The 21,439-nt window shown below is 56.5% G+C and overlaps 2 protein-coding genes across 3 annotated transcripts in view; one reads left to right on the top strand and one right to left on the bottom strand.

The window, feature by feature from the left end:
- The window catches only part of CIAPIN1 (cytokine induced apoptosis inhibitor 1), a 321,083-nt gene extending 320,718 nt beyond the window's left edge, over positions 1–365 (bottom strand). The window contains exon 1 of the mRNA XM_050773100.1: positions 356–365. The gene's annotated coding sequence lies outside the window, so the exon portion shown is untranslated. The remainder of the gene's footprint in view (positions 1–355) is intronic.
- Positions 57–21,336, top strand: KATNB1 (katanin regulatory subunit B1). 2 transcript variants are annotated; one of them, XM_050772909.1, is made up of 20 exons: positions 57–180; positions 1,294–1,599; positions 5,949–6,079; positions 8,648–8,765; positions 14,957–15,057; positions 15,396–15,437; positions 15,776–15,859; positions 16,069–16,184; positions 16,653–16,724; positions 16,902–17,052; positions 17,201–17,391; positions 17,513–17,643; positions 18,067–18,126; positions 19,051–19,118; positions 19,248–19,367; positions 19,474–19,623; positions 19,931–20,007; positions 20,082–20,156; positions 20,449–20,565; positions 20,907–21,336. In XM_050772909.1, exons 2-20 carry the CDS (start codon positions 1,560–1,562, stop codon positions 21,037–21,039), a joined length of 1,977 nt encoding a protein of 658 aa, XP_050628866.1. In that variant the 5' UTR covers positions 57–180; positions 1,294–1,559; the 3' UTR covers positions 21,040–21,336. The 2 variants fall into 2 exon arrangements, with proteins under 2 accessions (XP_050628866.1, XP_050628867.1); XM_050772910.1 differs by having other exon boundaries at positions 58–180; positions 18,067–18,117.
- Positions 21,337–21,439: the final 103 nt, after the last annotated feature.

Here is a 21,439-nt window from a genome sequence, read left to right as displayed (position 1 = left end):
GGCAGGAGGCGGAGCGCCTGCGGCAGCTGATTGGTGCGGGAGGCGAGGTGGGCGGGGCTCTGAGCCGGAGGTTTTGTTGTGAGGGTCGGTTGTCAAGCAGCGGCCAATCAGGGCAGGGGATGGAGGCAAGTGGGGGTCGCGCCTGGAGCAGAGCCTCGGCCTCCGGAGCCGCAGCTGCAGGTGGAGTGGGCAGGGGGACGAGGTGGCGAGGGGACGGTGGGCCCTGGGCTGGGCCGAGCCAGGCGGGGCTGGCCGGGCTTGCGGGCAGAGAGCTCTGGGCGTGGGGAGGCTAGAGCCCATACTCCGCAAGCAGAGGGTTGAGAGGATCAGCTGAGGCCGAGGTACCTGCCCCCGCCCCCGGACCAGAGGGGTCGGGGTGGAGGCCGGAGTGGGCAAAACCAGGGAGGCCGGAAGCAGAGCTGGGGGTCTGCAGAAGGACGGGTAATGAATAGGGAGAAGAGAAGCAGGAGAATGAATGAATGGGAGACCCCGGGAACATACGGGAAAGGGCAGTAACGGGAGTCTGGCGAGGCAGGGGCCACGTGAGGGAGCTCGGGAGGCAGGATGTGCATGAGTGGGAGACTCAGGGGGCAGGGAGAAAAGGGGGTGTGAACGGAGGACTAGAGAGGCAGACCCGGGGACCCAGGAGAAAGGTGACGGAGGGGAGCGGGCTCATGGGAAAGAGGTGAAGTGGCTGTGGGAAGGAGGTGGGAGGCTCCATGAGGTGGCCTTTCAGAGTTGAGAAGTCATAGCCACTCACGCCCAGACCAGAGGCCTAGTTCCTAGCTCTGTCCTTGGGAATCTCAGGGAGCAGGAGCGGTTCCCTTGCCAGGAGCTGGGGAGTTGGGCCATCAGGGTCATCTTCGATATTCTTTCCAGGGAGGACTAAAGTGGCCGTCTCTGGGATGCCTTTCCTAGGCCCATAAGCTTAGCTTCTGACTCCACTCCCCCACACCCCACACGTCAGACAAAAACAACCACTCCCGAGAAATCTATGTGAATTGCAGACACGTGGCCTTCTCCGCCCCACTGCAGCTGCTGCACTTTAGGCAGCCAGCATCCCGGAACAGAGCTGCATCTCATTATCCTGGCCTCTGGGAGGAGTTTCTTTTTCCTTGTGTTCCAAATCACCCTACCTGAGGTGCCCCCTCTGCAGATCCCCAAACCCAATTTGCTTCTGGCCCTTGTGGCTTTGGTGGGTGCCAGTCTTTATCAAGTGGCCTTGGTGATCCAGGTAGCGATAGCTCTTACTAAGCATTTTCTAACATGACATCACCTCTGTTTGTATTGCAGCCCGGTACTGAGCTGAGATGGCTCAAGCCTAACATCCCATGATCCAGGATCGCGACAGATGTGCACAGGCTGCTGTTCTTGCTGCTGTGGGTGATTTGGAACCACGAGGCAGCCCACAGCCAGAAGACGAGGCATTCTCCCTGCCTGGATGTGTGGGAACTCTCTGCCAACTTGATTGGTGGATCTGGGGGGGATCCACCCCCACCCCACGAGGAAAGCACAGTTTATTTTGTGGGCGGGGCTTCAGGTGGCCAGCCAGCTGAAGGATGGCCACCCCTGTGGTCACCAAGACAGCCTGGAAGTTGCGTGAGTGGTTTTCATTTTTCTTTATCACCCCATTTATTCTGTTAGCTGCTTGTTGCTGGGAGGCCTGAACCCACAGCTTTGTTTCCTGTTCTTGGCACAGGAGGAGACTCCTAGACTTTGGAGTAAGATAGACCACGATGTAAATCATGACTGTGGCACTTCTTAGCTGGGTGACACTGGGCAGGTGACTTAACCTCTCTGAGGCTCAGTTTTCTTGTCTATACAATGAGATGACGCCTGCATTCTATGGTTGCTGTGAAATTCAAGTGACAAGATGAACATCCTAAAGCACTTAGCATAGCATTTCCAGTTAGGCTGACAGTGGGGTGAGAAATCCTGAAAGATGTTCGCAGCATTCTCAGACATCTCACAAGTCAAACTTCCCCGGTCAGATAAAAGCATCTTGGGCCCAGGATGGAGGAAGGAGTGGGAGCGAGAAGGGATGGGCAGAGGGTTGCAGACAGGGCTCGGACTGTAACTGATGGACACTGCCCTGAACAAGCGGTTCTAGACTCTTTCATCTAAAGACTTCATACTCTTAACAATTATTGAGGACCCCAGAGTGCTTTTGTTTGTTGGATTTATGTATCTGTCAATATTTACCATGTTAGAAGTTAATACTGAGACATTTTCAAACAAGAGTATATAATCAAATAGGCCTCTAGTGATGTTCTGGGAAACTCCACCATATGCTTGTGAGCAAATGAGAGTGCAAAAGGCAGATGCCATCTTAGTGTTATCGCGAAAATCCTTTTGTCTTCTCAGACCCCCCGAAAGGATCTCGAGGATCCCAAGCATGCCCAGATCAGAGTTTGAGAATTCCTGTACACATTGGCACCTCTATCGTAACTGGTTGGCATAGCTTTTGTGTGCTCCACCTGGTCACTGTCTGCTGCCACCTGTCCCTGGGCTGGTTTTCAGGAGCTGGGTTGAGACAGACTCTCACTTTCGCCCAGGCTGGAGTACAGTGGTGCAATCTCAGCTCACTGCAACCTCTGCCTCCCGGGTTCGTGCGATTCTCGTGCCTCAGCCTCCCGAGTAGCTGGGATCACAGGCACCTGCCACCATGCCTGGCTAATTTTTGTATTTTTAATAGAAACGGGGTTTCACCATGTTGGCCAGGCTGGTTTCAAACTCCTGACCTCAGGTGATCCACCTGCCTCGGCCTCCCAAAGTGCTGGGATGACAGGCATGAGCCACCATGCCTGGCCAAGACTACGCACTTTTTAACCATGAATTTAACCATAAGACTCGGGCAAAGTTCTTTGCAGGGCCTCTGTTTCCTTGTTTGTAAAGTGAGAGGTTTGGGCCATTTCCATGTTGTTCCCCAAAGCTCTAGGGCTCTGGGAGAACCCAGTTATGGTTCCCCAAGGAGGGCACACTTTGGTCAGAGTGACTTTGTCATTATTGGGATTACATATTCATCCCTTCAACAGCTGGCTTTTCCCCAGAGCTAGGCACTGGGGAGCCAATGGGTGACAAAGTAGTCAAGGTCTCTGTACGGTGGGAGCGCAGAGCCTGGGGAGAGCAACAGGCAGGAACTGGATAACCGTATCCCTCTGTGTCTCCTCTAGTTGCAAGCTGAATTAGTTAACTCGGGGGTGGGGTAGGGGGTGGGGTGGGAATACTGCAGGTTGCATGAACAGCGAGCGCAAAGGCCCTGAGGCAGGAGGCTCGGCGTATTGGAAGGACTCAAGGGAGGCCATGGGCAGTGGCACAGCAGCAGGAGGAACGTGGGGCCGCACATACCTAGTGAGTTCACAGGAGCATGTGTCCACAGGACCCCAGCCCTACTGAGGCTGCCATGGCTTTATCTTAAAGGCAAGGCCAAGCCATCAGAGTGTGCGAGCAGGAGGTAATGAGATCAGGCGTGTTGGGCATCTGCTGCTGCTGCTGATTTCATGTGCATGGTGGTGTCCATGGGAATCAACTCTGAAGAGCCCAGGGCCACATGACCTCTGGCTCCTTGTGGCTCCAGGGTCTGGTGAGGATCAGAGGTGCGTGGCCCACATGAGGTCGTTGAAACCTAGTACTTTGTATCTTGCATCTGGGACGTGGATCCTCAGCCCTTCTTGCCATGCCGCACCGTGTTCCCCAGCTTTGGCTGGATGTGGGGCCCAGGTTGTATGTGCTCCCAGAGCTTGGCCTGCCAGTAGACACTGAGGATTTTTATTTTTCATTTTTTGTATGAAAATCAAGTATTCGGCCTGGGCTGTTGGTCGCTGTCCTTCAAGCCAGGTGAAGGAGGAGCTCTTGGGGTAGTGCCCCGTGCCTCCTTTGCAGGTGCCTATGCTGTGTCCCTGCCCTTCTGCCCTCCCTCCTTGGGCTCCAGTCAGTCCCTGGTCAGGCTGCTTAGAGGGGAGTGATGTGGGCTTCTCAAGAAGGGCCCAACTTCTAAATTCTCACCCCAAAGTCGGTGGTTTTGCCAGCTCAGTCTCCTGCCCCCACCACCGTCTGATCACACTGGGGCAAATTTTGTGCAAGGCCTAGAGTGGGCACCCAGGCAATACTGATATTATGAATGAATGACTGTCTCCAGGGGCAGCAGTCCTGAGGCCCAGTGAGGTAGGGCCCAGCCAGACACTTTCCCTGGGAGGAGTGAGGGCCAGGGGATAGACAGAGCCCTCCAGGTAGGCCAGGGGGAGTGGGCAGTGCCTCCACGGAGAGAATGCCAGGCTTGGGCACAGAATGCCAGGGAGAAGGTGCTTTGCCCTCTTTCCGGGTTGGGCGGAAACTCTTGAACAGACACATGTCTGTGGCTGGATTCCCCAGGTTTCTGTCCCCACAGTGTCCAGAGGACAGAAGGCTCTCGTTGAGATGGGACTAAAGTGGGGCCCAGCTCCCTGGGATTCCCCATGGCAAGCTCCCCGGTGCCCTGGCCCAGGTTTGGGCCCACAGGGAACCCTCGCCCTTGCTGGTGCTGCTGCCTGTGCCGGCTCTGCCATGGCCGGGCCAGGAGGCAGGGTGTCATCGGTGAGATTGAGCCTGCGACTTGTCCCCTGGGCATTCCTGGTGGCCCCTTGGAGCTCGGCTTTCCGGCAAGCAGCTTCTGTGGACCCAGTTTCCCAACCTCCTTGTGGTCTGAAGTCCGCAGCAGAGACACCCAAGCAGAGTGGAGTTGGAGCTGGGGTGCAGGAGGGGCCTCTGTGGAGCACCGTGGCTGCAACACCCTTTTCCTTGGCGTCACCCACGCTGGCCTCCCAGGTGCCTCGGGGCGTCAGCACCTTGGGGTTTTCCCCCGGCCTGTGTAGGGAGAACTGTCTTTTTTCTGCTTTCTTTCCAGAAGGAGCTTGCGCAGGGATGGGCTCCGAGGCCCTGGCTGCCTCTTGGTTCCCTGCCTGTGCTTTGCTCCCTGTGGAGCCCTCCGAGGCTCATACCTGCCATCTCCACTGACCAGGCCAGGGGCCTTGGGCTGCCTTCATGGCTTCCTCCTCTGTGTGGTCAGCCCTCACCCCCACCCCGGCTGCTCAGTCTGTTGCCTCCTGCCCCCTCCTCATGAAGCTCACCCTCTGGTGCCCGCCGGGGCCCCCATGCCCATTCTCTCATGGTGACTAGCCCCGAGCCTGCCCAGCGTCACGGAGCCCTCACCTGCTACTAAGCAGCACGCAGACACGCTCTCGGGGAGGCCTCAGCATCAGGTGTGAGCAGGCACCATGGGTATCCCCACTTTCCAGACGAGGAGCCAGGCCCTCAGAGGACAGGTGACCTAGTAGCCAAGGCCACGCAATAGCAGATCGCAGACCTCAGACCAGAACCTGATCCATGATTCTGAATCTGAGCCACAGCCCCGTGCAGGCTCACCTGGGGGCAGCTTGTCTACAGGTGACTTCGGTTGTTCTTAGAGTGTGTTCTCCAGAGCGGGGTTTGCGTGTCCACATAAGCAGCAGCTGAGAGGTGCATAGGCAGTGCATGGGTCAATGTTTTTTAAATTTTAGTAACTCTTTTTCTTTTTGTATCATAGAAGGAGTATCATGAGTATATCAAACTTGTAATTTCATGGATATGGCCTAAGACCAAGCTAATAAAAAATAGCAAGTCAATTTTAAAAATTGAGTATAACTAGTCAATATTACCAAGTGATGTGCAGAAACAGGAAGAAAATCGTGAAGTCTAAAGGTAGGAAGGACAGGTATGATGAAAGTTGAGAAACAGTGATTTCCGTCTCAGGCCCATGCCCTGCCCCGTCTGCTGGTCCTACAGCTCATGGTGGGCACCAAAGCGGGAGCTGAAGGAGGCAGAGCCTTCCACTGGGTTTCAGGTTCTGGAGCGGGTAGCCGAGCAGGGTCACCCTCCTTCACAAGACCACATCGGGCCCCCCTGATGGCCTCTCCCTCTCCTTCCCTGTGTAGAAGAGATCGTCGCACATGCCAGCAATGTGTCCTCACTGGTGCTGGGCAAAGCCTCCGGGCGGCTGCTGGCTACAGGCGGGGATGACTGCCGCGTCAACCTGTGGTCCATCAACAAGCCCAACTGCATCATGGTGAGCCCCGACAGCCAGCAGGGGGTCAGGACAAGGACCTGGGGAGGGGACAGGGACAGGGGTTGGAGGCTGAAGAGTGAGCAGCTTCTCAGGCTCTCTTGAGCCCAGGGCCCCCTATCCGCTGGGGCCCAGTCCAGGGGTGGAGGGGGCATGGTGCTTCCCCCAGCTGTCTGCTCAGTGAGGCCCAGGACAGCCCAGCATGGTTGGGACAGTGGCCAGCCCTCAGGAGCGAGGGAGTCACCTGCCTGTGGTACTATTAAGAACTCCAGGCAGGCTTCGTGAGAAGGTTAAAATAAGCCCCGGGCCTGTGGTTGAGCCAAAAGACTTATACCCCTCCCCTCCCACCTGCCCATCTGCCTGCCTGGCAGCAACATGTGGGCGTTTATTTTAATTCATTCCCAGCCTTCATTCCCCAACAAGGATTTGAGGGGACCTGGCTGGAGCTGGTTAGGGAGCTAGTTCTTAAATAGCATCTCCCCACTATTTATGCAGCTATGTTCAATGCTAGAAACTGTTTTCTAACTAGGAGCACATAAAGGAGAAAACACAAAATGAATTACATATAGTTCTTTTATCCAAAGGCCACCACAGTTGGTGTTTTGGTCTGAGTCCTTCTAGATGCTGAGACAGATACGTATACGTGTACATGCACATGCGTGCACACTTGTACATGCATGTACACATGTATACATGCAAATACTCATACAAGCACACACACACAAATCAAAAAACACTGCCACTCTTGTGCAGCCTGATTTTTAAAACTAACAATGTTGTAAGGATTTGCCTGTGTCAACAAGTATTCTTTTACAACATAATTTTGAATGGCTTAATGGTGTTCCATTGTAGGGATGAGCTGTAATTATCTTAGCCACACCCTGTTATCAGCATGGAGGTTGTTTCCGGCTTTTTTCCAGCTCCGCTAAACCACCCTGTGGTGAACATCCTCAGCCACCTAGATCCTTGAGCAGATCCGTGATCGTTGCATTCAATCCAGGGGTGTGTGCTTTTGTTAAAGCTTTCAAAACAGATTGCCAAACTGCCCTCCAGAAATCATTTTACGTTCTCACCAGCAGCATCGGAACCTGCCCTTTCCTCCATGCCCCACCCCGCATCCCTTGCCAACCAGGGAAGTATCATTGTTTTGACTCCTGGTGAAATAGATAAAGAAAATTAGGACAGGCACAGCGGCTCACACCTGTAATCCCAGCATTTTGGGAGGCCGAGGCGGGTGGATCAACTGAGGTCAAGAGTTTGAGACCAGTCTGGCCAACATGGTGAAATCCTGTCTCTACTAAAAACACAAAAATTAGCCGGGCATGGTGGCGGGCACCTGTAGTCCCAGCTACTCAGGAGGCTGAGACAGGAGAATTGCTTGAACCCGGGAGACGGAGGTTGCAGTGAGCCGAGATTGTGCCACCGCACTTCAGCCTGGGTAACAGAGCGAGATTTCATCTCAAAAAAAAAAAAAAAGAGAGAGAGAATATGGCAAAGGATGAATTTCTTAGTAGAAACTTAATCACCTCTGTTTTTCTGAGATCCAGGAGTAGAACTGAGATCCACCCCAGCCTCAGCAAGGGTGCCAGGGGTCAGTAAAGATGAATTGAAATGTTTTGTTTTACTTTGTTTTTAGGGTTCAAATGTGTTTTCTACCCCCCCTGAAATGCCAAAGTAGTAGCATACACAAGCTGAAAAAGCAACACCAATGACTGACCAAAAATAGGACATGCCACGACCCCCAGAGAAACGGGGCCAACCGTCTGGGGCCTGGCTTGCAGGCTTGTCTTTGAATGCCAGGTACAGCTGTCAGGCCCCAGCCGGTCTCGCCCCCGGCTGCTGCCCTGGCTCACACACACCAGCCTCCCAGGCCTTATAGTGCCTCCAGGCTGCCGGGGTCGTTCTCTCCTTGGGGTTTCTGTGCACACTCTCCCCCTGCAGGCCGTCCACTTAGATTTATTTTTGTTTATTTTTGAGTATGGGATACACTTATTCCTCTCAACATCCAAAAGATAGAGGGTCCACAGTGAAAAGTCTTCCGCCCTCCTCCAACCCCCACAGCCCTCTCCTTTCCGTGGGGATGGGCAGTCGGGGAGAGCCGGGGGTTCCAGAGGGGCAAGATTTGTGCCCGGGACCAGGCAGGCCTTGGTTCAGCTGTGGCTTTCCTCACTGAGGGGCTTGTGTGGGGCAGAGTGAAGAGGGGAATAGAGCAGGGGCGGGTTGCTTGACTTAGGGCCAAAGGGACAGCATCCCTTTATCTTGGCCAGTCACTCCCCTCCGAGAGGCCCAGGGCCATTTCTGCAGGTGACGCCCATGTCAGAAGCACAGCGAGGAAGAGGGAGGTGGTGGGGGAATGAGTGGGGTTTGTCCACTTTCAGCCCTGAGAGCTGAGGCCGAGAGGAGTAGCTGCTCAGAAAGGGCCTGCAGGAGGGCTCTGCTGTGGCCCCATGGGGTGCCCTCTCCTGCCTTAGCCACTTCTCGCTGAAGCGTTTCCGGGGGACCTGGAATTCAGGGCGGCAACTGCGGGGGTCTGTTCAGCAGTGCACTGCAGCTGCTGCCCTCTCTCCACAGAGCCTGACGGGCCACACGTCCCCAGTGGAGAGCGTCCGCCTCAACACCCCTGAGGAGCTCATCGTGGCTGGCTCCCAGTCGGGCTCCATCCGTGTCTGGGACCTGGAAGCTGCCAAAAGTAGGCCTCCGAGCTTGCCTTCTGTGCACGCGCACCTGCCTTAGTCTTCAGGCTCTGCAGTTGTGCCACTTCCTCCAGGAAGCCTGCCTGGACTAGGTTGGCTGCTTTGCTCCTGGAGCACTAACCGGGCAGTGTGGCACCCACTCCACCCCCATTAGCCTGGCATTGACATGCACTGCTGCCTCTAGCAGCTGGCACTGAGGGCCTGCTGGAAAATGTCTGCATGACCCATCGTGTGGGTTGGGGGATGCGCAGGTGTGTGTGTGTTTGGATGTGTGTGTGTTTGGATGTGTGTGTCTGCATCTGTGTGTGTGTGTGTGTGTATTTTTAGAACCTAAAGGGACATCACATGTGGCCAGGGGCCCTGCAGGTCACGTGAATGAGTGAGGTGGCTGTGTGGGACAGCCGTGAAGAACCGGGGAGCTTGTACCCCGACTCCAGGTGGTTCCCACTCTGTCTTGGCTCCCTGGTGCCATCAGGCAGCCTGGAATGGCCAGATCTGTTTGCTTGTGCTCTGTTTTAATTTAGTTTTCATCTGTATGGAAGCTGTACATAGCCTAAAATTTAAAACCTCAAATACCAGTAGTTCTGCAATTAATTCCAATGGAGAGAGGAAACTTCTGCCTCACTCCTTCCCATTCTCCAAGAGCCGAAACTTTCTGTGCTTTCATCTGTGCTTTGCTGATCGCCTCCACCTTTCTAGACCACAAGGTTATACCACAGTTTCTTTCTTTTCTTATTTAAAAAACATCGTGGCCAGGCGCAGTGGCTCACGCCTATAATCCCAGCACTTTGGGAAGCTGAGGCAGGCAGATCACCTGAGGTTGGGAGTTCAAGACCAACCTGACCAACATGGAGAAACCCCGTCTCTACTAAAAATACAGAATTAGCTGGGTGTGGTGGCCCATGTCTATAATCCCAGCTACTTGGGAGGCTGAGGCAGGAGAATCACCTGAACCCAGGAGGTGGCAGGAGGTGGCAGGAGGTGGGGGTTGTGGTGAGCTGAGATCGCACCATTGCATTGTAGCCTGGGCAACAAGAGCAAAACCCCATCTCAAAAAAAAAAAAAAAAAAAAAAGTAGCACATTATTCTCTTCCTACTGTAGAGGATGAAAATTTAGCTCTCTCGTGGCACCACCCCCAGCCCTATCGCTCGTGTTTCTCCTCCCACCCTCCCAGTAGCACCATTTCAATAGGCAGTGTTTATAACGTAAGGATGCGTGTCATTTACCACTGACTGTTTCTTTTTAATAACTTGGTTTCCCTGGAGTTAATAGTTGTTCTTTTTTCTTTTTTAATCTGTGTGTTTTCTATGTCTGTATTACTCATTTATCCCCAGATTCTCTGCCAGAAGAGTAAAGCTCCTCCTATTTCTTTGAAACCCATCCCATAATGCAGGCGCCTTTTCTCAGAGCCTCTCCTCTGGTCCTAGTGGCCTGCAGCCCGGCTGTCATCCTGGGCCTCCGTGTCTTTTCTCCGGGGAATTCTCTCCGTCTGCTGTTCCTGGTCCCACCCCGCCACCTTTCTTGGTTTTCTCCCTCTTTTTGATGGAGCACATTCTTTTGTAGCTTACTGAGAAAGAGTGCTGGGAAGGCATAGTTTTGGAGACCTTCCATGGCTAAAAATGACTTTATGCTACCCCCATCATTTGCTTTTGTGTTTGTTTTATGAGTTTGAGTATAGAGTTCTATGTTGGCAATAAAATATCGCCCTCAGAATTTGGAAGGTGCAGCTCTTCTGCCTTTTAGGTTCTAGGGTTGCTATTGGGAGGGGCTGGTGCTGTTCTAATCCCAGATCCTTCACAGGGGACTGGCTTCATTCCATGTTCTCGCTCTTCTTTCCTCTCTCTCTCTGTCTTTTCTTTCCTCTCTCTCTGTCTCCGCAGGCTTTTAGGGTCTTTGTCCCAGTGTTGTGGTGTGATGAGCCTGGGGGCAGGTCTGTTTCCACCCTGTGCTAGGTCATCGCTGGTTTCTTGCGGTTGTGGTCTGGAAACTCATGCCCTCAGTTCTGGGCTGAGTGGAGAGTCTCGCCCACTGCTCCTGTGCTGTGCCTCGGTGCCTTGGCAGGTGGTGCCAGCTCTACGGATTTTTCAAGAGAGGCTGGAAATCTGGAAATTCATGTGGAATCCACCCATTTAAAAATGTTGACAGCTCACTCAACATTTGTTTCAGAACACTATGCAGGCCAGCACTGTGAGGTCCAAATGAGACCTGTTTGCCTGATGCTTTTCTTTTCTTTTCTTTTTTTTTTTTTTTTTTTTTGAGACAGAGTCTCGCTCTGTCACCCAAGCTGGAGTGCAGTGGTGCAGTCTCAGCTCACTGCAACCTCTGTCTCCCAGGTTCAAATGATTCTCCTGCCTCAGCCTCCTGAGGAGCTGGGACTACAGGCATGGACCACCATGCCCCGCTAATTTTTGTATTTTTAGTAGAGATGGGGTTTCTCCATGTTGGCCAGGCTGGTCTTGAACTCCTGACCTCAGGTGATGTGCCCTCTTCAACCTCCCAAAGTGCTGGGATTACTGGCATAAGCCACCGTGCCTGGACTGCCTGATGCTTTTTGACAGCCTTGGTTGGATCACTCCACGTGCCAGGCAGGAGGCCACCTACCTGAAGCCCTGGAGAGGAAGCGGCAATGTGGATGTTGCCGAGGCTGCTTTTTCCAGAAGAGAGCCCCTCTGGCCCGGCTGAGACTTCAAGATTCTTCTGGGCCTCTCCTTGGTTTGTGCTCTATGTTGGCAGCAGGGCCGCAGCCATGAGCTGCGCATACACAGTGGCAAGGCTCCCTTTGCTCAGGAACAGCGGGCTTTCTGTGTAGGTGGTACTCAATAAAGATGCACCCAGGTCGCTTCAGTGATGCTTGCCTACTCAGTGATGGTCAGTTTAAGAACAAAAGAGCCCCAGGACCTCTTTGATAACAAACAGGACTGCAGGCTTTGCGTCTTGGCACGTGATCACACTGCCTGGTCACACCAGGGCATGCTGTGCTTGGGTGTCACTGAACTCAAGCGGGCCAGGGAAGAGCGAGTCCAGGATGGCTGGGCTCTAATGGAGAAGGTGGGAAGGCTCAGGCAGAAGGCTGGCAGCTCCCTGGACCTGAATCCCAGCGTGTGGGCACCAGCCATTCAGTATTCACTGAAGAACAAGAGACAGAAGGGAGAAACCGAGGGCGCTGTGCCCCCTGTCCAGGCTTTCTCAGCCACAATTGTTTTGCTTATAAGGGAAATGTGAGGAATTCCTTGAAGTGGCTGAGAAATGAAAAATGAAGACTGCTGGATTCCTGGGCCCTGGCTCCTCCACAAGGAGCTTATTACAAACTCACGGCGCAGACTCCACCCTCGGAGAACCCGACTCAGTACTGGGGTGGGCCCAGGATCTGGATTTTAATAAGCTTCCAGGTGATTCTGATGGACAGCCAAGTTGACAGATGGGCAAATGGAGGCCCAGGGAGGGCACCGAGCTTAGGAAAGCCCTGGTAGCTGCAGGCAGCAGAGCCTGGGACTTGAATCCTGGCATCAGGAATCCCATCCCAGTGCTCTCTGTTGTGCCATTGAACGGAAGAGAAACTTGCCTTCAGCACAGCAGGTAGAGCTAAGACCTCCGGCCTCCTCCACCCCCACTTGCAAGAGCTCGGGTGACAGTGACAGACAGGCAAATTGAGGCCCCAGGTGTAGAAAGGTTCCAAAGAGAGCTGCTCCACTGGCATGGTGGCTCATCCCTGTAATCTCAGCACTTTGGGAGGCCGAGGCAGGAGGATCACTTGAGGCCACGAGTTTAAGACTAACCTGGGCAACAAAAGGAGACCTCTGTCTCTATTTAAAAAAGAGAAAGAGAGCGAGCTGCCTCTCATATCGGTTGCCTTGGAAGGCCACCCATCACTGGAGGGCTCAGATGTAGGCTGAGGATGTGCTCAGCTGGGAGGCCTTGGGGGTTCCTGTGTGGGGCAGACAGACCCCGGAGGCCCCTCCACTCTGCAGTTCCTAGATCCCGTGATTGAATGTGGGCATCAGAGGCCTTCGTGGGATAGAAAAGCAAGGACAGGAGTCAGGCCAGAAGAATGTGGTCCTGCCTGCTTTCCACAGCGAAGCCAGAGGGCGAGGGTGGCTCAGCGCAGGGGATCCCACGGGATCCCACAGGAGGGCGGCCGGCACTTCATGCAGCCAGCCCACACAGGGTGGGACTCCTCCACATCCTCTCCGGGCAGGGCAGGATTTTGGAAGCCTTGCTGTGGGATCCAAGCTGAGTGGGCTGGGAGCGGGTGTGGACTGGAGCAGGAGCTGGCGTGGCCTCCTTGGCCAGGAGGCAATGCCCAGCCCCCAGCAGCAGCTGATAGCTACACGGAGCAAGGAGGGACAGCTGCAGAGATTCTGGTGCAGGTGAATTGGATATGCATTCGACAGACTCCAGAGGGATGTGAAAGTGTCCAGACCCAGCTCCAGCGCCAGACAGGGCCAACTGCAGAGGGGCACTGAGGCCTGGGGAGGAGGAGAGAAGGCCCAGCTTGCAGGACAGCCAAGAGCAGAAGGCAGGCCTTGTGCAGGAAGACATGTGAATGGGACTAATTACGAATGGCATTTATTGAGCACTTACCATGTGCAGAGCCCGTGCTAAGCACTTTATGTCTGTTTGTTTACTCCATTCTGTGACCCAACGTGAGGCCCAGAGACAGTATGTGATTGGCCAGGGTCACACCACCAGTGAGGATTGGAGCCAAGGCTGATCTCAGTACTGTCTGACGCCACAGCCCACATCCTGACTTTGGGGGTAGAGAAGATCATACAGTAGAGTTCATTTAATTCACCCAGTGCTTGGATCTTGACTCTGCAGTAAAGTGTTATATATGGAATCTTGAATACCTCCTCTGACCGAGAGCTCATTACCTCACAAGGCACCCTATTGCACCTTGGTTCAAAACTAAGAATGGCTGGACTCCCACATTTCCTGGCTCCGCCACTCAGGACGGTCAGTTTTGTTCAGATAGTGAATTATAAATCTTTCCAAAAGCAGGAAACATGAGACAAATTTGAGTGGTGCTGGAAGACACCCTGAAACACACAAGGTTTGCCTCCAGGCTGGGCCGCTCCTGGCCATGGAGATGCCTGCAAAACCTTCCAGGAAAGGATGGGAGATGTGGTTCCTAGGCAGCGGGAGGCGATCAGGCCCCACCCCGGGAGTTCTTTGGTCCTCGCGTGTCCTCCCTGTATCCTCTCAGTTCTCACTGCTCCTCAGTGTGTCCTCACAACCATCCTCAAGATCCCATGGACAGAGGTTACCCAAGAAGACTGGTGTGTGCATCAGGGCCACCCCAGCCATGCCCTCCCCTTGCCTTCCTTAGGGACTTTGCCCATCACCTCCATCTACCTAACAGTGCATCCCTCATCCTCCACCCACTGACATCTACTCAAATACGACCTCCTCCATAAAGCCTTCCTGGATTTCTCTTTCCGACCGAGCTGTTTCTCTCCCAGCTTGAACCTCTCCTGGTCTCTCTCTCTCCTCGTGCTGTCTTGGGTGGAGTTCAGCCCTCTGCAAACCATAAGCTGCATGCCCATAGGTCCTGAACTGAGTGTGGTGGTTCCCTGGCTCTGCTGCCGCTGGGGCACAGTCTGTGGGGAGAGTGTGGTACAATTTCTGCAGACTTGAGGTAACACAGGGCTGTCATCTCTCAAGAGAAATATAGGAAAATTAATTATTGACTGGACGCAGTGGCTCACGCCTGTAATACCAGCACTTTGGGAGGCCAAGGTGGGTGGATCACTTGAGGTCAGGAGACCAGCCCAGCCAACATGGTGAAACCCATCTCTACCAAAAATATAAAAAAATTAGCTGGGTGTGGTGGCACATGCTTGTAATCCCAGCTACTTGGGAGGCTGAGGCAGGAGAACTGCTTGAACCCGGGAGGCGGAGGCTGCAGTGAGCCGAGATTGCACCATTGCACTCCAGCCTGGGTGACAAAGCAAGACTCCTCAAAAAAAAATAAAAATAAAAAAAAAGAAAGGAAAAGAAAATTCATTGTTAGGGTGGTGGGACCCTTGATTTTTCCTCCTGTTTTAAAAATACGTGTCATTGTTCTATTTTTCTGTTCTGTTTTCTGTGCGGTTAATCCAAAAGCGCACACACATCCCCACAGCAGCCCTTCCTCTGCCAGCCTTCTCATTTGCTCTTAGCCACTGTCTCTGCTTTCCTTCTCGTTAGTTCTTCGCACACTCATGGGACACAAAGCCAACATCTGCAGCCTGGATTTCCACCCGTACGGCGAGTTCGTAGCCTCCGGTTCCCAGGACACGAACATCAAGGTGAGAGGCCGGTCCATGCCCCGTTGTCTCCCGCTGGGCCTGCGGCAGGACCGGCCCGGCCCTCAGTGCTGGACGCCCGCTGAGGGGACCTCTTCCCCTTTCTGCAGCCACATCCGCACCATCCTAGGGAAAGTGGGTGGCAGGCATCTGCCAGACGTTTCTGCTCAGAATGCCAGCTTAGTGAGCAGTTTCTGTCCTTGTTACTGTGGGGAGTAACAACCTAGAGAAGCCTGCGTCCCGCCCTCTGCTCACAGCCACACACCTTCCTCCAGTCGTGGCTCTGGGCCTCAGTCATGACCTCTCCTGACTCTGCCCCTTTGCTTCTCTCACCCCCACAGCTCTGGGACATCAGGAGGAAAGGCTGTGTCTTCCGATACAGGGTAAGGATGCGCTCTGTCAGTGACTCCGTGAGCACCTTGCAGGCATTGAGTGTGGCGTGGTGCCCAGACCCCGGCAGGGGATGGAGGGGACAGCTGTCCCACATGGGTGAGAACATAAAACATGGATCTGGAGCCGAGCAGGAGTGCCATGGGTGGCCCACCTGGATCCCCTGGCTCTTCATGAATCCCCTAGAGCCACATTCATCAAACTGCTCCCTACAGAACCAGGTGGATAACCGGTGTCGTTACATAGAAGGGGTCCCATAGGAGTGAGGAGGCAGGGAGAGGTCTGTTGGGCCCAGGATCCCAGGGTGAGCTCATGCTGTGTCCTCCCTCAGGGGCACAGCCAGGCTGTGCGGTGTCTCCGGTTCAGCCCCGATGGGAAGTGGTTGGCGTCGGCCGCAGATGACCATACCGTGAAGGTAGCTCCCAGCCTGACCTGGGCCCTGGGGCTGGGGACTGGGGGCTGCTGATCACACCAGGCTGAGTCCTCACCTCCCTCCTGATCGGGCATGTCCCAAGCCCATCCCGAGTGGAAGGTAGCTTGTAGATAAAAAGCTTGGCCTGGATTAGAGAGGGTGGGTAGCCAAGATGCCTGGTCGCCCTGACCTCCTCCCTGCCCTGCCTCCAGCTCTGGGATCTCACTGCTGGCAAGATGATGTCTGAGTTCCCTGGTCACACGGGGCCTGTCAACGTGGTCGAGTTTCACCCCAACGAGTACCTCCTGGCCTCCGGCAGCTCTGACAGGTGAGGAGGAGCGGGCGAGTTGCTCGTGACTGCCGTCCTTCACTACCTTGTCCTCTGCGCGTCTCTGCTCTCGGTCTGTCACTGTCTGGGGTGTTATATGCCTGACGATCCTGTGTGGACTGAATTGGATTTCAGCCCAGCCAGGACTGGACCCTGGTCCATCTCCCCTGGCTCTGGTTCCCTGGCCTCAGTGTCCCAGGTCTATGGCTTCATGGGCAGGTTGGGACCCAAGGCACCTAGCGGGACCCCGTAGGGCAGGGAGGCTCATGGCTGTTGGGGCCAACCCCGGGGCCAGGGCCATCGGGCCCGGCCTCCCCCTTGCAAAGTCAGGGCCAGCTCTGCCCCAGACGTTGCTCCTGGTGGCCCTGCCCTGGGGGAGAGGTTTCTGGAGAGAAGCTGGCCTCCCAGGGGCATTTGGAGGCCAGGATGAGAGAGAGGCTTGGCAGCACAGCCTGGCTACCTTTGCAGGACAATCCGTTTCTGGGACCTGGAGAAGTTCCAGGTGGTGAGCTGCATCGAAGGGGAGCCTGGGCCTGTCAGGTATGCAGGCTGTGGGGTGGGCGGCCCAGTGCTTCTCCCGGGCAGCGGGGCGTGGCTGTGGGTGGGCCTTTCCCATTTCCACTGCTGTGCCCTCCTTGCCCTGGGCTCTCTGGGTTCCTCGGGGTGGGGACCAGGCTGGGTGCCACAGGACCCACAGCCATCTCTCGCCTGGCCCAGGAGCGTCCTGTTCAACCCCGACGGCTGCTGCCTGTATAGCGGCTGCCAGGACTCGCTGCGTGTCTACGGCTGGGAACCTGAGCGGTGCTTTGATGTGGTCCTCGTCAACTGGGGCAAGGTGGCCGACCTGGCCATCTGCAATGACCAGTTGGTGAGACAGCTATGGGACCCACCGCCCCCCACTCCCACGGGGCCACCTGCCTCCCTCCAGCCCAGGCCCTTCCTCCTACCCCCACACTGGGGCTGAGATTTTGCCCTCTCAGCTCACAGGCCCAGCCCCACCTCTCTGCTTCCTGCAGATAGGTGTGGCTTTCTCCCAGAGCAACGTCTCCTCTTATGTGGTGGATCTGACACGTGTCACCAGGACTGGCACGGTGGCCCGGGACCCTGTGCAGGACCACCGGCCCCTGGCACAGCCACCACCCAACCCCAGTGCCCCGCTCCGGCGCATCTACGAGCGGCCCAGCACAACCTGCAGCAAGCCTCAGAGGTGGGGGCGTGGGGGGCCTTAGGGGGCACAGGAGAGGGCCTGTCATAGGGGAAGCCTCGGAGTTCCAGCCCTGGGCCTTACAGGGCACCTGCTTCCTTTGGGCTTGGCCTCATACCCCCAGGGTGAAGCAGAACTCAGAGAGCGAGCGCCGCAGCCCCAGCAGCGAGGATGACCGGGACGAGCGCGAGTCCCGCGCGGAGATCCAGAACGCCGAGGACTACAACGAGATCTTTCAGCCCAAGAACAGCATCAGTGAGGCCGGGCTCCCGCCCCCAGCCCAGCGTCCCCGTCGGTGAAAGGGAGGCTGGGGGTCCTTCCAGGATGGCCTGCTGTGGCTCTACATCCCTTTAGCTTCTTCTTAACCCATCCTGGGTTCCACACCCTGTCCTCACGTTCCCTGGACCTTGCCAGGCTGTGCTCTGATGGAACTGAGAGGGGGCCCTGGGCACTCCTCAGCAGCAGCCCAGCAGCTACTCAGGGTCTCAGTCCCTGCCCTGCCAGGGACAAGTGGGCTGGGAGGGGAAGGACTGAGGGTTCCTGGGACCAAGAGCAGGGTCCACAGTCTGCAGCCGCATGCCTGGGAGCTACCCTCTGTCCCCCACACTCTGACAGGGCCCTGGGTCCCAGGTGGCCTGGCCAGGAGCGCTCACAGCCAGGGGCCTCTTTCCTCTGCAGGTCGGACACCACCCCGGAGAAGTGAGCCCTTCCCTGCACCCCCAGAGGACGGTGAGTTGGGTGAGCCTGGTTTCCTAAGGTCTCTGATGCCCCCCGTCCCTCATCTTCTCTCCCTGTGAGTCCTCCTCACAAGCCCCTTCCCTGGAACCTCGCCTCTCAGGACACGACCCACAGCCTCTCCCGCTGGGTCTCTGCCCTCCACCCGTTATGTGCCGGGTCCCTGCAAGACTGACAGTGCCTCCCAAGGAGCCTGTGCCCTGGTGTGTGGGGGACAGACATAGACACCACCACACGGGCGGGCCTGCCAGGGGCACTCGGGCTGTGGAGGATGGAGAGGAGTCACTGGGGGCCCAGCTTAGATGGGGTCTGCTGTAGATGGGATGATCGGGAGGCTCTCAGGAGGCCCAACAACTGCTGAGGCCTGGGGGCTGGCAAGAAGAGGGAGAGGGGAGCGCTTCCGGCAGGAAGGGAGCTGAGAGGCGGGGAGCTGGGGTGAGTCCCAGCAAGAGGTCAGGCCCACAAGGCCTCAGCTGGGGGTTTGGATTAAGAAGGGAGAAAACATGATCTGCGTTGTGGTTGGAGAAGGGGCAGGTGTGGGGCCCCCTGTCCTACAGAGTACCCCTGCCCTCCACCTGGCCTTCCCTCAGGGACCGTCCTTGCTGTCTTCTGAAGGCTGGGTTTCCTAGGAGGCTCCACTTCCATCTTGCCAGTCACTTATCCCAGCCCCCTCCACACACATGCCAGTGAAGGGACAGGACAGCCACATCCTAGAGCCCCCTGGGTCCCACCCACAGGCAGACTTAAGATTGAGTTCGGGGAGAGGGAGGAGGCAGGTCCAGGCCTGCCCCCAGGTCCTCTGGAGCCCCCATGCTACTGGCCTGCTGCCTCCCCACGCTCCCGCTCTGTCCCCATTGCAATGCTGCCCAGAGCTCCGCCCTGAGGCCCTTCTGGCCGAACCCAGTTATCTTTTCCTTTTGCCTCCAGATGCAGCCACAGCAAAGGAGGCAGCAAAGCCCAGCTCTGCCATGGATGTGCAGTTCCCAGTGCCAAACGTACGTCCATGGAGGGAGCATGGTGTGGGGCCTAGAGAGGGTCCTGAGCCAGGGTTGGGGGTCCCTCGTGTTGGGAGGCAGAGAGGGAGGCCCCAGGCTGGCACCCACTGAGCTTCATACCCGTTTCAGCTGGAGGTCCTGCCCCGGCCCCCGGTGGTTGCTTCCACACCTGCACCCAAGGCTGAGCCTGCCATCATCCCTGCCACCCGGAATGAGCCCATCGGGCTGAAGGCCTCCGACTTCCTGCCCGTGAGTGGGAGCCCAGTGTGAGGCATGGGTGGAGGTCTGTGGGTGGAGAGCAGAGCTTTGCTGCCGGCTCTTCCCGTGCCAGCATCTGGGTGCGCATCCCACACAGGCCGTGAAGATCCCCCAGCAGGCTGAGCTGGTGGACGAGGATGCCATGTCACAGATCCGCAAAGGCCACGACACCATGTGTGTGGTGCTCACCAGCCGCCACAAGAACCTGGACACCGTGCGGGCTGTGTGGACCACGGGCGACATCAAGGCAAGCGCCCACCCTCGCCCAGGGCCTCATCTCGCCCCCTGCCCCTGCCACCTGCCTGCCCAGGCGTGGGGCAGAACAAGAAGAGGCCACCCATGTGGGATAGGCCGTCCTGTCGTCATTATCATGGCTGCTGTTTAGTAAGCACCTGTTTAATGCCTGGCCTTACACTCACTGCGTTAGGTGCAGTGCTATAAACACCCACAGCCCCTCCAGCACACCCACATTCACATTCGTGCCCCCACCCTCACCCTCACAGGGCCACACTGTCCCCCACTGCCCCTCCCCTGACGGTGCTCTGTTTGCACAGACGTCGGTGGACTCCGCTGTGGCCATCAACGACCTGTCGGTGGTGGTGGACCTCCTGAACATCGTCAACCAGAAAGCGTAAGTGGCTGCCGAGGGGGAGTGGGTGGAGGGGCAGGGCTGGGCTGACGGCAGCATGTCCTGGCCTCTCCTAGCTCCCTGTGGAAGCTGGACCTGTGCACCACGGTCCTGCCACAGATCGAGAAGCTTCTGCAGAGCAAGTATGAGAGGTGCGTGTGGGGAAGCCATGCCTGCCTCAGGCAGGGGGAGGGGATAGGTAGGAAGCCTCCTCCTGGACCATGGGAAGCCCCCCAAGAGCCTGGGTGTTCCTGTGAGCTGGCTGTGAAGCATTGCTGCCCCTCAACGGTCCAGAGGTGGGAGTGGAAACAGGCGTGTGTGTGTGTGTGTGTGTGTGTGTGTGTGTGTGTCTGTGTCTGCCCCTCTCCTCCTCTGTTCCTCGCTGTTTCTCTTTCTGTCTGTGGCCCTGAGTCCATCTGTGACTTCATCCATCTCCCCCTGAAGCTACGTCCAGACGGGCTGCACCTCCCTGAAGCTGATCCTGCAGCGGTTTCTGCCCCTCATCACGGACATGCTGGCAGCCCCGCCCTCCGTGGGTGTGGATATCAGTAGGGAGGAGAGGTGAGGGCCAGGCGGCACGTGTGTTGGGGGCAGGGGTGCCACAACAGGTGAGGGGACAAAGGCCTGGAGGCCCTGGCCCCTCTTACTGACAGTCCTGTTGGGACAGAGTACAGAGGGTGTGTTGGTCTGGGGCCATGGCTCAGGGCGTGGGTGGGCTTAGCCAGAGCTGGGTTCCTCCATGGCCTGGCTGTGCCCACAATCCCTGGCAGGGCCTGGGTAGTTCCCCTCTGGGCCTCCACCTTCCCTTGGGAGGAGGGGCTGGAGCAGTTAGGACAGCAAAGGCCCTGGAGTTGGGGTGGTGGTGGTGCCAGCTGGCCCCTCAGGCACTGCCCTCTCTACAGGCTGCACAAGTGCCGGCTCTGCTACAAGCAGCTCAAGAGCATCAGCGGCCTGGTCAAGAGCAAGTCGGGCCTGAGCGGCCGCCACGGCAGTACCTTCCGCGAGCTGCACCTGCTCATGGCCAGTCTGGACTGAGGAACGCAGTGGGCAGGGGCGCTTGGCTGCCCTCAGGGCCTGGCCTCAGCCCCCACTCCTGTTCCTTTTGTGCCTAGTGGCCCATGAGCCTCTGCCTGGCCCCTGCCGCTGTCCTGTGGCCGTCCTGGAGGAGGTAACGCTGGTCCCTGGCCACCTCTACAGCCCTGAACTCTGAGACAACTCTCTCCAGCAATAGCTGCCCAGCTTTGCCCAACTGTTGCTTCTTGGGGCAGCGAACTGAGCCCTGGGGCTGCTGCTGTAATTTATAAGGCAAATTTTATTAAATTTGTAACTATTCCCAGGTTTCCTTGCGGGGAATGTTTTCTGCTGGCCACAGGGCTCCCCACATCCCAGGAGTGCCTGCCCCGTCGTTTCTGAGATGAGGCCACACCCCCTCCAA

The sequence above is a fragment of the Macaca thibetana genome, chromosome 20 (genome assembly GCF_024542745.1).
Source record: "Macaca thibetana thibetana isolate TM-01 chromosome 20, ASM2454274v1, whole genome shotgun sequence".
In the NCBI taxonomy this organism is placed as follows: Eukaryota; Metazoa; Chordata; class Mammalia; order Primates; family Cercopithecidae; genus Macaca; species Macaca thibetana.
This window is presented reverse-complemented; position numbering and strand designations above follow the sequence as displayed.

Coding starts and splice junctions, on each gene's coding strand:
- KATNB1 (XM_050772909.1), top strand. CDS start 1,560: ATGGCCACCCCTGTGGTCACCAAGACAGCCTGGAAGTTGC. Junction 15,860..16,068: donor CAGATGACCATACCGTGAAG/GTAGCTCCCAGC, acceptor CCCTGCCTCCAG/CTCTGGGATCTCACTGCTGG. Junction 19,624..19,930: donor GGACCACGGGCGACATCAAG/GCAAGCGCCCAC, acceptor CTGTTTGCACAG/ACGTCGGTGGACTCCGCTGT.